Below are 15,541 nucleotides of genomic sequence, written 5' to 3' on the forward strand. Positions count from 1 at the left end.
TGCCGTTGTTGACTGACACACGGACAGAATGAGGTTACCGTCATTGATTTAGAATTGTTATTAACAAAAGTTGTGTAATTTTATTACTGTCGACACCTTTGACGTTATTCTTTATTGGAGAAAATGTCTGCGAAAAATCTATTGTTGAACCATTTAAAAGTCATTTTGGGAAATCATGTGGAATCTGATATTGTTGAGTATGGAACATCATTTTTTTTTGGTTTTGAATTAAACGTTTACTCTTTTGCAGTTATATAAACAGCATGAAACATCAAGAAGACCTAGAAGAATTTATGGAAAATATAATAGATAAAAATAACGTTAGTCACGTATCATCGTACGAAGGAATTTGTAAAATATTGTTTGGGAATAAGTCGCCAACTAAAAGCAACGCAGAATCAAGAGTGGTGCCCAGGCATCAAGAAAAATCGTCAAGTAAAGCAAATCGATATCAGAAAGGAAAGAAAAAGTTTAGTGACATAAACACATTCCAAGAGAAGAAAAAACAACAGGAAGGAAGAACAGTTTGTGACTGTGAAGGACAGGAACATGAATTTATGAACAATTGTTTGAACTGTGGCAGGATCCACTGCTATGAAGAAGGACCAGGTCCTTGTTTTTTTTGTAATGAACCAGTAAGTATGCTAAGTAATACATAAGTATGCAGTGAATTATGGAGGTAGAATAACTGGAAGGAACATTCCTCATTTAACTAATGTTAAAGAAACATCGACAAAAGAGCTCTACCAAGAGCCATTTATCACCCTTTTTGCACTACATCGCGATGCATTTCAAAATATCTTCCCTCCTCGCATTCTACCTCCATGCAGGAGTATGCAGTTGTACAAAATTAAATATATAACACCAAAAAAAAAGGAGGACAAATTAGTATACTAAGTAAAATGGTACATACGTTTCACCCCACATTTCTTTTTTTAATTTATTATATTAAGGTGATTTATCATTTTTAACATGCCAATTTTGACGTTGAATTGTTTTTTCTTATTTTTTTTATGGCGGTCTCAAAGTTAACGTTTTCTATATGGATCCGCTGGAATCATGGTCAAATCTTTAGAACTCCACAACTTAAAAAAAAAAATGGTCGAAAGTTGTTTCGATAGAACTTCCGTCGCATTTCCACAACTTACAACATGAAGAAATATAATGATTTTTTAGAATTTCAATATTCACAACGTGTTATTCTAACACTTTACAACATGAAGAAATATAATGATTTTTTAGAATTTCAATATTCACAACGTGTTATTCTAACACTTTCGAAAATTAACTAAAGTTTTTTTTATATATTTTGATTTCCCGAAGTAAGAAAAAAACGAAAACGTTCACCATTTTTCCACAATTTACAATATGAAATATAACAGGTTCTTAGAATTTCAATATTCATAACGAATAACATCATTATAATTGACGTGGGTAGGCGGAGCTTAAATTTTGCTTTTTTTCTGGATATACGTAACAATCCTTTCACGACAATATATTTAAAAGGTTTAAAATGGTCAATTTTTGTCGGGAAACATCGATTTTACAATTAAGTTCCACCCCTCAGTCTGACAACGAATGAAAAATTGGTCTAAAGAGTTTAGACAGTACTTCCCTCGCTGTCGGAAACTTGACGACTGCATGCCTATTGTGTTTTTTTTTCTCATTACATTTTTGTAATGGGAATTTAAAAAAAAATTGTGATGACGTCATCAACATTTTTGCAAGGACACGTATATCAGTTGGGATAAATGTAGTGTAATACTAAGAATAAAATTATTGTATTCCCAAATTTTCGGGAAAATGAATTGGGTCGTTTTGAATATTGATTTCTTATAATCAATAAAATAACGAAACAATTTACTCACGTATACGGCGCCGGTGTGTAATATCTAGAGAGCGGATTTCTGTCGGGCTAGGCAAGACCAAACTCGGTACGGCTCGTACGGGATGCGAATTCATTGCGGTTGCGGACTGCACTTCGTTTATTTGAGATTAGAATAACGCTGTTTCGTTGCACTCTGCTGTTAATTCCCGTTCTCATTTACTTAGCCGTTTGATTAATAAATCGTTAATTATATTTATGGAATTAGTACTGATTAAATTCAGTGATTATCTATCACTCGCTACTGAGTCCCGGCGATCCAGCGCGTCCCCACCTATAATCGTGACGTAGCCCGACAAAAATCCGCTGTCTAGTAATATGAAAGGCAACTGAAAATCGTTTATGTATAAACATTCTTAATTTAAGATGACAAGCGTAACAGCATACGTGAGAGTCAAACAGAGAAACTGTAAACAAAACGACCATCGGTTTTATTGCTTCGACTTCCGCTTATTATATAAAACATTGCGTTTTATTTTAATTCTTGACGGTGAAATTCACAATTGGTTGATTATGAACATGTCTATTTCACATTCGCGGAACCAAGTGAGCGCATAAAACAAATGCAGGTCTGTAATGTTAAAGTCGATGTAAATAAGCGTGCTACCCTTATGTTTCGACCGACTTTTCCCTTTAACAAATTTTGTGTCTACCAAACTGGGTTGGTTGGGGTGTAATACTAATAATAAGTGTTGCCTTTAATTTAATCAATAAAATAAATTGACTTCATTAATTTTTTTGAACCACCTCTTAAGAAAATCTAAAAAATATGAATGGAATGATAAATCACAAGTACAAACTCATCATATTCTTTGCATTTTAGATAGGATTTATTCAGCAAAATTTAAGGGTGACGTCATCAATTTTTTTAGGAGGGAGAACAAATACATTTTGAACAAAAGTTTACCATGCTTATAATACCTTTAAAATATTCCCAAGATTTCAAAGCATTCGGTTTTGTAATTCCTGATTAAATCGATAAAATAAATTCACGCCTTCATTAATTTTATGATTCACCCTGCATATGCAAATCCAAAAATATGAATGGAATGATAAATCACAAGTACAGACTCATCATATTTTGTACATTTTAGATCCGATTTATTCGGCAAACTTTTGAGCTGACGTCATCAGTTTTTTGTAGAAGATAACCAAATATATTTTGACTAAAAATTTATTATGCTCTTTATAACCTTAAAACATCTGCAAGATTTCAAAGCATTCGGTTTTGTAGTTCCTGATTAAATCAATAAAATAAATTTACGCATTCATTAATTTTTTTGAGTCACCCTGTATATGCAAATCGAAAAAATTTGAATGAAATGATAAATCACAAGAAGAGACTCATCATATTTTGTACATTTTAGATATGATTTATACCACAGACTTTTGAGCTGACGTCATCAAGTTTTTGGAGGGGATAAGCAAATATTTTTTGACTAAAGATTTATGATGCTCTTTATAGCCTTAAAACATCTGCAACATTTCAAAGCATTCTGGTTAGCAGATTAAAAATTAAATTTCAAAATGTTGTTTTGTAATTTTGATTTTTTTTCCAAAAATCTGGACGTTTCGGGTGAAAAGTCGATTCAGAGTTGTAAACTACATGTGTAGGACTATGTTATTTTATACAATTGAAAACCCATTTACTATGTACAATTTTGAAGTAACGTCATCGCATTAGTGGTGGGGATGATTAGACAAATTTTGGTTAGCGTTTTACCATCTACATGATATTCTTAATATAAATACAAAATTTCACAGCAATCGGTCGAGTACTTTCGGAGATTATCTGTCTAATAAAAATCCGGGACGGCAGACGGACAGACGGACAGACGGACGGACAGACGGACAGACAGACGGAAATGGGAGACCTATTTCTTCGTCTTCTGGGGGTCATGAAAGATCGAGAAAACGTAAAAGTAGAGAGTCGGCCGACGGACTCGATTACAATACTTCCTTTGCTTACGCTCGGGAAGTAAAAAATCATCACAATTGAAAATGGGTCGGGCTTATTTTTTGGATTTTTTTTCATTAACATATATTCCTTGCCAAATCGACCACTTTTGAACCCGACCCCTTTCGAGTTAATTGAAATTTTTATATTTTTCCTACCCCACTAAACACATTTCTGAGAATTTTTTCAAATTTTTTTACCCAACCAAAAAGAAGTTTATGAAATTTTCAAAAAAATGGGCCTTTTTTTAAAAAGCTGTAACCGGTTCAAAAATTTAATTATCGGGACTTTTTTTTCAAAATTTTTGTCCTTGAATGTATTTTTTAACTAAATACATTTTCTTGTTGATTTCGAGCTCTAGAACTCATTTCCGGCTTTTCCAGTATCGACCGTTGAAATATTGATTTCTTTAAATTTCTTGAAATTTTTAAACATTCGCATTTCGTACCGATCATTTCGAAAATGTTGCTCCGTGACCATCAAAACGCTATATTTTTGGAATCAGCGTGTCGAGATCTACGTCCCTGAATTTTTTCACAATTTTTAGACAACTTTTTTAAAAGTGAAATTTTTTCGATGGTTCCTCGTTCAATAACGGAAAAATTTTGCAATTTTCGAAACTTAACTAAATACATTTTCTTATAGATTTCCGGCTCGAGAACCTATTTCCGGCTTCGTTTTTTTGATAACTGCAACCGTTTTCCAGAATCGACCGTTGAAAGATCTTTTTTTTTTTAATTTTTTTGAAATTCTTAAAAATTCACATTTCGTACCGATTATTTCGAAAATGTGGCTCCCTGACCATCAAAACGCTATATTTTTGGAATCAGCGTGTTGAGATCTACGTCCCTCAATTTTTTCACAATTTTTAGACAACTTTTTTAAAAGTGAAATTTTTTCAATGGTCCCGCCTTCTTCAAAAACGGAAAAATTTTGAAATTATCGAAACTTAATTAAATACATTTTCTTGTAGATTTCGAGCTCGAGAACCCATTTCCGGCTTCGTTTTTTTAATAACTGCAACCGTTTTTCCAGAATCGACCGTTGAAATATCGATTTTTTTTTAAATTTCTTGAAATTCTTAAAAATTCGCATTTCGTACCGATTATTTCGAAAATGTTGCTCCGTAACCATCAAAACGCTATGTTTTTGGAATCAGCGTGTCGAGATCCACGTCCCTGAATTTTTTCACAATTTTTAGACAACTTTTTTATAAGTGAAATTTTTTCAACGGGCCTTCAAAAACGGAAAAATTTTGAAATTTTCGAAACTTAACTAAATACATTTTCTTGTAGATTTCGAGCTCTAAAACTCATTTCCGGCTTTGTTTTTTTGATAACTGCAACCGTTTTTCTAGAATCGACCGTTGAAGTATCGATTTTTTTTTTAATTTCATGAAATTTTTAAAAATTAGCATTTCGTACCGATCATTTCGAAAATGTTGCTCCGTGACCATCAAAACGCTATATTTTTGGAATCAGCGTGTCGAGATCTACGTCCCTGAATTTTTTCACAATTTTTAGGCAACTTTTTTAAAAGTGAAATTTTTTCATTGGCTTCAAAAACGGAAAAATTTTGAAATTTTCGAAACTTAACTAAATACATTTTCTTGTAGATTTCGAGCTCTAGAACTCATTTCCGGCTTCATTTTTTTGATAACTGCAACCGTTTTTCCAGAAATATCGATTTTTTTTTAATTTCTTGAAATTTTAAAAAATTCGCATTTCGTACCGATCATTTCGAAAATGTTGCTCCGTGACCATCAGAACGCTATATTTTTGGAATAAGCGTGTCGAGATCTACGTCCCTGAATTTTTTGACAATTTTTAGACAACTTTTTTAAAAGTGAAGTTTTTTCAACGGTCCCTCCTTCAAAAACGGAAAAATTTTGAAATTTTCGAAACTTTTTAGTTAATAAATTTTTGATGTGAGGTTCTGAGATTTTTCTCTTTTTTGAGAAAAACCGTCAATTTCTCGAAGTCCGACATTTTTGATTTTTTTTTCCTAAAAACAGGAATGTGCGTTCTTTTTTTTTCAATTAAAAAGGAACATTTTTAACTCGATTTTTAGCTTTTTTATTTTAAAAACTCTATTTATACACTAAAATAAATTATTTTAAATATGTAATTTTATAATATTTCATACATTCATAATTTTTCAAATCAATATAGAATATGTAAATTATTTAAGCATCAACGAAAAACGAAATAAATAAGTTGTTCAATAAGCATTTAAAAAATCGATTTTTAATCGTATTAATCGTGAAATTTTGATCATAAATCATAAGGTAAGGTTATAAATCAAGTATGAAATATTGTAAAATTACAGATTTAACATTCAAAATAATTTTACTGTATAATACATAGAGTTTTTAAAATAAAAATGTTAAAAATCGAGTTAAAAATTTTTCTTTTTAATTGAATTGAAGTTTTTTTTAGGGACAAAAAATAAAAAATCAAAAATGTCGGACTTCGAGAAATTGACGGTTTTTTTCAAAAAATTGAAAAATCTCATAGAACCTCACATCAAATTTTTTTTTCAATTTTTTTCTGAAAAGTACATGTAAAGACAGAAATTTTGAAAAAAAAAACGTCCCGATAACTAAATTTTTGAAAGTTACAGATTTTTGAAAAAAAAACAGTCTCTTTTTTTGAAAAATTCATAATTTTTTTTTTAGTTGTGTAAAAAAATTTGAAAAAATTCTCAGAAACGTTTTTAGTGGGTTAGAAAAAAATATAAAAATTTCAGCAAAATCGAAAGGAGTCGGGTTCAAAAGTGGTCGATTTGGCATGGAACTACCACCCATCTGTAGTTTCCTTTCAAAAATATGTTTCAGAGTAGTTTCTTGTAGAGAAATAAGCGTTTTGCAATAAACTCCGCCCTTCGGCTTACAACGAATAAAAACGTTATCACAATTGAAATGACAGTGGATGGGCGGGGTTTGTATTTTGCCTTTTTTTTTCTTAATACATGTACGTACTCTTCTTCTTCACGATAAGAAACTGAAAATATGTTTAAAAGGGTAAATTTGTAGAGAAATAATAAAATTTACCATTTTAAACATATTTTCAGTTTCTTGTTATGGAGAAAAAACAATATATATTAAGAATCCTACTTGTGACGCTTTTTCTTTGTTCGTCGGTAGTCAAGGGGGGCGGAGCATAATTGCAAAATCCGTATCTTTCTACAAGAATTACCTTGTGAAACATGTTCTTCAGAGCAAACTATACGTATTAAGTAAATAAATATATACGCTCCACCCACCCGGCTGGATCTCAATCGTGAGGAATTTTCCATTCGTTGTCAGACTGAGGGGCGGAGCGTAATTACAAAATCCATATTTCCTGAATTAAAACACATTTTAAGTTTCTTGTTACGAAAAGAACTATTTTCTTAAAGAATATATGATTTGCCAAAATTAGTATTATCTCAGTTAGTACTTGCTAACAAAGTCTCATTTTGGCAAATCACATATCCTTTGTGAAAATAGGGGCGGGTGGGCGGGGCTAGTACTTGCTAACATTCGTCTTATTTTGGAAAATGACATATCCTCTGAAAAAATAGGGGGCGGGTGGGCGGGGCTAGTATTTGATAAGATAAGACAGATTTTCGCAAATGACATTCTCTGGAAAAATAGGGGGCGGGTGGGCGGGCCTAGCATTTGTTAAGATAAACTGATTTTGCTCCTATAGATCTTGTAAAAACTTGTTAAATTTAAAGGTTGAATTGTCAATTTCCATAGTAACGAGTTAAATTACTAAATCTACACGAAATGTGCAAAATATGATGAGTGTTCAGTTTTTACCCTAGACATCGAGATTTTTGGAAAAAAATGGAAATAATTGTACAACATTTTGTAATTTAACGTTTCAAGGTTATCGTAATCATGAATCGTTAATGAAAATGTGTTTGTTTATCCTCTTCTAAAAAATTGATGATGGCATCTCAAAATTTGTAATGGAAAAATTCACCTGAAACAGTCATGCTTCTTTACATTTATTGTAACATTACATACATATCTTTCACAAAAGCAAATCTTACAATTTTTCAAAAAATCTGGATGTATTTACCGTCAACCATTTTTTTATTTTTTTATCTCACAATTTTTCGTTTTTTTTTTCTTTACTTTTTCAAAAATTTTCAGTGCTTCCGTTTCATAATTTTTCGTTTTTTCAATTTAATTTTTTTAAATTTTTTTAATTTCTCGATTTGAAAATTTTTCAATTTTTCGATTTGCAATTTTTCAGTTTAGTAATATTTCGATATTACAATTTTTCAATTTATAAATTTTTGATTTTTCGATTTTTCAAGTTTTCGTTTCCTCACTTTTTCAAATTTCTGATTTTGATTTTTTATTTTTTATTTTTCCGATTTATATCACAATTTTTCGTTACTTCATTTCTCGTATTTTTTAATGTTCGTCTCGTCTTTTTAATTTTCCGTTTATTCAATTTTTCAAATGTTCAATCTGTGCCCTTGATTTTCCAATTTTTAAATTTTTCAATTTTGCAATTTTTGGATTCCCAATTTTTTTATTTTTCTGATTTCTTTTAATTGTCAATAATTGAATCGAATTCGATTTTATGCTTTTCCGATTTTTAAGTTTCTTTTTCTTTTTGAATTTTCGATTTTTCCTCCTTTCTCAAGTTCTTGATTTCCAATTTTTAGTTTTTTCAAAGATTTCATTTTATACTTTTTAGTTTTTTATGTTTGATTTTTAATCTTACAATTTTCTATTTTTTTTATTCGAAAAGTTGAAACATTGAAAAATTAAAAATCGAAAACCAGAAAATCGGAAAAAATTAACCAATCGACAAATTGAAAAGCGAATCGAATCGAGAAGTCCGTACTGGTGGTTTATGATCCCATTTATATTTTTTAGAATTGCTTTGGAAAATCCAAATATTGTAAAATCGAAAATTATAGAATCGTCAAAACTGTAAGGTCGAAAAACTAACATTGTAAGATCGAAAAACTGAACAATTGAAAATTGAAAAATTGAAAAGTCAATTAAATGAAAAAAATCCAAAATCATAAAATTGAAAAAGTGAAAAATACAAAAAATTATAATTATTATTATTACACTTAATGGAAATAATCGAAACTAGAAAAATTGCTAATTAAAAATTGAAGAAACGAAAATTTGAAAAATAAAAAATTCAGAACTCTAGTGATTTTAAATCGAAAAATTGCAAAATCAAAAAATTGAAAAATTCAAAAGTTGGAACATCGAAAACCCGAAAAATTGCAAATCGAATGACTAAATAAACAAAAAAAAACATAAATTTAAGAACTGAAAAATTCACGTCAAAAAGGCAGGATTTGTTGGGCTTTACATTTTATAAATATCCAAGACAACACCAAATTTTTAAGGAAGACAAAAAGGAAAATATTGTTTTGCGAAAAAATGTCTGTCGTTCTACATCGACAGATGTTATTGAGGCATATTTAAGGGACGACACAATTTGAGAGTCTATATTTACCTCAACTGAAAACTGTCCATCTAAAACTTTTGCCACATTAGTTAGTCTAGCAAAACCCCCATTTTTAATAAAGACTTCGTAAAGTCTTTTTGAGACTGTTTGAGCAATAGGATCTTGTGCTTTATTATCTATAATAAATTAATTTTTGTTAAAAAGTTTGGTGATTTTTTATAAAAATTTATAGTGGTCCCAATATTCGGGGATTATACATAACAGCGCCTCCAAGTTTTTAACATGATTTCAATGTTAAAGAATCCATCTCTTGATGAAGAAGTGAAGGAATGATTTTGTAGAAGTAAAATCCAATGAAAGGGGAATTTGCATTATATATTCTCTTCTCTTCTGTAAAATCAGTCAGTGTCATTTATTTTACAGAAATCTGCATTTACAAAATGTACGAAGTCAGGGTTTTCCTGGTAATTATGATTATGTTCTTATTTTAAGTTGAAGGTCAGACAAGTCACACCAAACAGATAACAATAACGTACATTTCATACTCATATTGTTGTGTCTTACCTTCAGTTTTGAATTTGGTACATAGTAAATTCAACGATTTCCGCACTTGTTAAAAATGGTTATGAAAGGTCTACCACTGTTTATCTTGTTAATATTCTCATTGTTTATCACAATACAAGGACGATTCGTTTCCTTTAGTCCTGAATGTCGAGAATATTGTGAAGGAGATTGTATAAGAAGACTCCAAGAATATTATTATACATGGACATGTCATTCTAATGAGTGCAGCTGTTTGAAATCAAAGTACCCTATTAATCCAGTGTACAACATTTTGGTTGATAAAATGCAAACAATTCCTTTAGATGCTTTTCGGAAATATATATAAGAAATAACTCCTCGATTACCTGTAATTGCCTACAATGCGAATTTAACAAGAATTCCAATTACATCCTTTAAAATAACAGTTTTTAAATTTTATAATTGCTAAGATTATTAAATAAATATGTATATGTATTAAACCTTTTGTTTCTTTCGAAGTTATCGTTAAATCATTAAGTGCATTTTCTGTCTTTTTTATTTTTAGGTCACAGTCATGGGTGAGGAATGCTTTATTGATAACAATTTTCGCAAGGACAAGAAATCTAATGCTATGAAGTATGTTTCTTTTATTTACAAAATATTTATTCATACTATTAAAAGCAGCCACGTAGTGATGACGATTTCTTTATTTTGTGCGTAGCAACGTTAAAGTGTCTTTCTGCGCAAAAATGGCGTACCTACTGAGTATAAATTAATATAAGTCAAATCGCTGTATAATAATCTCGTGTGATAAAGTACTCCTTCCCGCACTGCTACATAAACTCCTATTTTAGACACAAAGAAAATAAAGTATTCGACGATGACAACGACTACTTCAAAACAAACGACCTTAATCAATCTAAACCAGATAAACGTAAGATGGTGGTAGCTCTAGATTTTGCTAGTCGACGAGTTATAGAAAGCACAGAGGAAGATGTAAGAATAAAAGAGAAACTACATGAAGACATCAAAAAACACTTAGTGAATGTTGAAAAACTCTATCGCAAGCTGCAGAAACAATCGGAAATAGAATCAGTTCCTTCGGTGTTAATACCGTTCCTGCGTTACACACAATAATTGCAACTTTTTTCTTTCAGAATAACAATGATTTAGTTGAATTACTGATCCAAATGAGACATAAGAAACCTGTAGGTGTTGAGGATTTGGGTCCTGAAGATAACAGCACTCACTTTGTTGATTATGGACGAGTGTATGATGAAGATGTCATTACGAACACAGACCATGGGTTATGTTTGAGTATGCATCAACCTTACGCAAGCCTTTTGGTTGCTGGTGTTAAAAAGTGTGTAGTGTTATTAGTAAGTAAACACATGTACAAGTTTGGTTTTAGACATGAAGGTAGGACGTGGAAGACGAACCATAGAGGTAGACTTTGGATTGCAGCGGCGGCTAAAGTACCGGATGACGATGAAATTTCAGCTTTGGAAATATTTTATCGCCAATATTATAACGGTGAATATGTGTGTTTTGTTGACTTTAATTAATTATTTAATGTAGATCAGTCTCTGAAATTTCCGCGAGATTATCCGACGAGTTCTCTGTTGGGTTGTGTATTTGTTGAAGATTGTCTTGATCAAGACACATACAGGAAACGTTTTCCTAATGGCGAAAGCAACAGTCCTTACGTTTTAATATGCTCTAATCCTATTATTTTGCCAATATTTTATCCGATAATTGGGAAACATAAAATCTGTAAGTTGTTGGTAGTGAGTAAATAATCGATAATTACCTTATGTGTTGCAGATCCGTTAGACAAGGAATTGCATAGTTGTGCAAAGTTGTCTATTAGGCACGCCGAATACGGTATTGATTAATTACAAATTTATGTAGGTATGTCTTTTTGTATTTTATTGCACTTGTTTATGTTACAAAAATACATTCTAATAAATTATTAACTATACAGTAATAAATACTTATTTATTTTACAGTGAATAGACGGTGAAAAGAAGACTAAATTTCTTGAGGTAGTAAATGACAGATTTACCTGAAGAAATTTTAACAGCTTCTTTACGCCGACCGTCTTAGGTATAATAAATAATACAGGTCATGTTTTCTAAGAGTTACAGACATTTTTCGTATCACGCCAGAAACCATTAAGCCGCCATCTTGTAGGTCTCGTGATGTCCATTTTCAGTGAAATGAATACGGTAGAACACTTGTCGAGCTAAAAACAAAAAAATATTTAATATCAGTCTTCTAATGCAGAGCTTCCTATATTTTACTGCTACATCTGACTGTGTTTTTTTTTTTGTTTTATTTCTATTTTGTTACATTTTTCACATAGAATTTACAGTTTATATATATTTTGATTTTGTTTCAATAATCTAAAATGACATTTTTTACTTACTTTTTCTTTAAGGATCCTTATCCCGTGTTTTGTCTTTTATATTTGAGAAGAAAGCCTCTATTGGTAAGATCGGGTCATCTGTAGATATAGTAAAATAGTTCGGTATTCTTCGACTCGTTGGAGCCACAGATTTGAACAACCCAGGAGTATTATAATCATTTTTCGCCGAAGAAGTCAAATCAGAAACTCTCTGCGAGTAGAAATATGGATCAATCTTCGAAAGATCGATTGTCGTCGTTGCCTCAGCATCATCGTAATCTTCAGTTGACCTAACAACTTTCCAGTTAGATTCAGTAGTAGAATCCACTTCTATTTCATGTCCATAATCTACGGTACTATCAGTCACCTCGTTTTCTTCAGTCGTGGTACTTTTCTCAGTTGTTGTTTCTGCATTATTCTTGTACTGTTTATTCAATATCTTGTTTCTTAAAGATAGCATCGGAGGTCGTTTCCGATTGAAGAGATTCGATTTGATAGCCACTCTTGGTGTTGCTGTCGTCGTCGTTGTTGAAGTAGTGGTCGATTTATATCGTCCAAAAGGCCGTAGCCTCGTGTTTATACTTTTAACGTTCTTTTCTGTGATGATGTTAGGAGTTTCTGTTGTACCAGCGTGTCTAGGATCCTTGGGCATAAATTTAGGTCTGATCGTCTCTGTATTTTCTTCTTCAATTGTAGCCGCAGTGGTCGCTAAAGGTCGCCTCAGTCGACTAGGGAGTCTAATTCTGGGACTTTCCGTAGATCTATGAACTTGGGGTGCTGATGTCGAACTTTGCAAATTGTATTTTTGTCTGTAATCTTTAACACTGAATCTAGGTCGGTTCGAATTATCAAATTTAAGAGGTCGTCCCTTAATCCGATGCGGATTTGAAGATGTCGTAGTAGGTGCTGCTGTGGTTGTTGTACTTATATCTTCAATATTAGGAACGGTAGTAATATCGTCGTATTCACTTTCAGGGATAACGAGATTGGTCGTTGGTACTTTTTCAGTTGTTGTTAAAATAATGAAAGGTTTTATAGTTTCATGGTGATCTGAATCTCCTGGTTTACCGCTATAGTGGTGTTCCGGTAAATCTAACTCAGTATTTTCAGATTTAGGTGATTCTTCAATTTCTTCACTTTTTTCGGAAGCAGCTTCATCATTCTCAAAAGACGACGATTGTGACGATTCTCGATGATATTCTTCAGACTTGTGCTCTGAAAACTGAGTTGCCGTTTCCAATCTGGAAGGTCTTTGTCTTATTTTTGTTGATTCGTAATTCTCTGGGTTTCTGTGCCTAAAGCGATTTCTTCCTCTATTAATTTTGACAGTTTCTTCGCTACTAGGAGTAGTCGTACGGGGTCGAATAGGTCTTTTTGTCCTAACCGGCCTTTCAGTTTCTACCGGCTGAGAGTATTCATCCTCGTGAACCTGATTTACAGCATACACAAATTCTGGTTCTTCTGTCGTGGTAGTTGTTGTGGTACGTCTATCCGGTCTTCGTCTTTTCTGCGGCCGAATTCGTTGTGGTTCTCTGGTTGTTGTTTCAACATCTTCGTGAAAGGTGGTGATTTCGTTAGAAATCTCTTTGGAAGATTGTAACTGACCAAAAACGGGTCTCCCAAAGACGGGGTAATGAGTGGATACTTCTTTAATACTGAAACCAAATGGATCGGGTGTTGCAAATCCTTTCTCTCTTTGCACTTTTGACAACTTCGAGAAAATTGTCGACACTTCGCTTTGAGTAGGAGATGTTGGTTCTACACTCGGTTTTTCAGGTTTGTAAGGCGTCGGCAGGAATACGGGTGCTTCGTCGTTGATTGTTTCTGGACGTCTCTTCGGCTGACTGGGTTTTCTTGTACGCACGGGACGTTTTGACGAAGGTTCCTGCCAGACCTGGCTTTCCGTAACTTCATAGATTGGTTTAGGCGCCTCTGTCGGTTTCCTTACTTTTGAAAAATCGAACTCTATGTATTGCCCATGGTAGTTCGGGGGAATATTATTGTGAAACTCGTGTAATTTTTCTTTAGTGACGTGTACTTGCACTGGGGGCGGCTCGTTGATATTCTGCTGCGTATACTGGATCGGAGGCGGTACCTGTAACACCACATTTTCTTGCACGTTAGGTCTGTCCCTCGTAATGTAGTCTTTATTTTTGTAGATTTGAGGAGCCGGTAGCACGTTTCTAGAAAAGTCATTATTGTGTGTCTGAATTTGGTAATCAAGATCGTTGCTTTGAGGGTTTTTTCCGAAAATATAGGGTGGTATTGAAGGGGTGTTATATTGTTCAAACACACTTTCGCTGGTTGGCGTTAACGAGAAACGGTTAAATTCGATATGAGCATGTGGTTGATTGATGGAGTAGTGGTTATTGCTTCCTGGTAATCCCAAATCGATGGTTTCTCTGGTTCGAATGTTACTTGGACCATGTTTGTAGTGATTGTAGGCACCTAATAGTATAATTTCAGAAACTACTAACTGATTGAGGTAAATACGTACCTGATGTTGCAGATGCCGTAAATATTTCGTCTCTGTAGCCACTTGTTGATGTTTGAATTCGCATCGGTTTTATGTTCCGTTTACTTGTTGTCGACGATATTTGAATAAAAGGCTTGCTTGTGGTTGCATGAGGTTTAATGTGTCCAATCTGGCCGGGCCGAGTGTGAACTACCGCACCGATTGGGATGTGAGGACCATGATTACCATGGGAAGGTAGAGCAAAGTAAGGATCGGGATGATAGTGCTTCTGATGTGGAATTTTTCGTCCTGGAAGGTGTATTTTTATAAGTATAAATATATATTAAATCACCATCATCAAACTGTTGATTTCTCAAATCTACAAATTTACCGTCTTCAGTTAAATAAGGCTAATGGATTACTGATCTCACTATACAGTGTGGTATCTGATAAAAGAACTTTTTATTTAAATATAGTACCTACATACTCAAATAAAAACTCGAAATAAAACTTATAAGGTAAAGTGAAAGTAAATCCGGTCCGTAAAGAATAATGTTTACTTTACAAAAATTAAAGTGCAAAATCAGTGTTACCAATCTGACGTAATAATAACTCTAAAGTTGAAAAAATCTGAAGACACAAACCATAAATCTGGACACACAAATGTTTAAGTCGCTATTTTTTTTGAGGAAAGCAAAAAGAAGATGTAAATGTGTAATTTTCAGTAATTTATTATAGCTTCAACATGTATTATTCAAATGCAGAAATAAATCGAAACAAGCTTATCTTGATATTGCTACGTGACTGGCTACCTACTACCAGTTTGTTGTCAACACCGTCGTCGAATCAATTATGATTCAGTTTTATGGTGTTATAATTT

The 15,541-nt window shown here is 32.5% G+C and overlaps 2 protein-coding genes across 3 annotated transcripts in view; one reads left to right on the top strand and one right to left on the bottom strand.

Annotated features, from left to right (window-relative positions):
- Nucleotides 1–18: 18 nt before the first annotated feature.
- Nucleotides 19–11,790, top strand: LOC135136278 (activating signal cointegrator 1-like). Its single transcript, XM_064065488.1, has 8 exons — nt 19–197; nt 251–635; nt 10,365–10,435; nt 10,654–10,903; nt 10,957–11,162; nt 11,211–11,332; nt 11,378–11,572; nt 11,624–11,790. Exons 1-8 carry the CDS (start codon nt 124–126, stop codon nt 11,692–11,694), a joined length of 1,374 nt encoding a protein of 457 aa, XP_063921558.1. The 5' UTR covers nt 19–123; the 3' UTR covers nt 11,695–11,790.
- A 53-nt stretch (nt 11,791–11,843) lies between these two features.
- Nucleotides 11,844–15,541, bottom strand: part of LOC135136273 (mucin-2-like) — a 49,909-nt gene continuing 46,211 nt past the window's right edge. Inside the window, exons 6-8 of one of the 2 annotated variants that reach the window (XM_064065481.1) lie at nt 14,704–14,970; nt 12,228–14,654; nt 11,844–12,044 (exon numbers count right to left, since the gene is read on the bottom strand). In XM_064065481.1, coding sequence (XP_063921551.1) covers nt 12,235–14,654; nt 14,704–14,970 — 2,687 coding nt within the window. In that variant the 3' untranslated portion in view covers nt 11,844–12,044; nt 12,228–12,234. The remainder of the gene's footprint in view (nt 12,045–12,227; nt 14,655–14,703; nt 14,971–15,541) is intronic. The other variant, XM_064065480.1, reaches the window with a different exon arrangement.

Source organism: Zophobas morio, unplaced genomic scaffold (genome assembly GCF_036711695.1).
Source record: "Zophobas morio isolate AGI-343-1 ecotype UQ-CSIRO unplaced genomic scaffold, CSIRO_AGI_Zmor_V1 ptg000026l, whole genome shotgun sequence".
Taxonomy (NCBI): Eukaryota; Metazoa; Arthropoda; class Insecta; order Coleoptera; family Tenebrionidae; genus Zophobas; species Zophobas morio.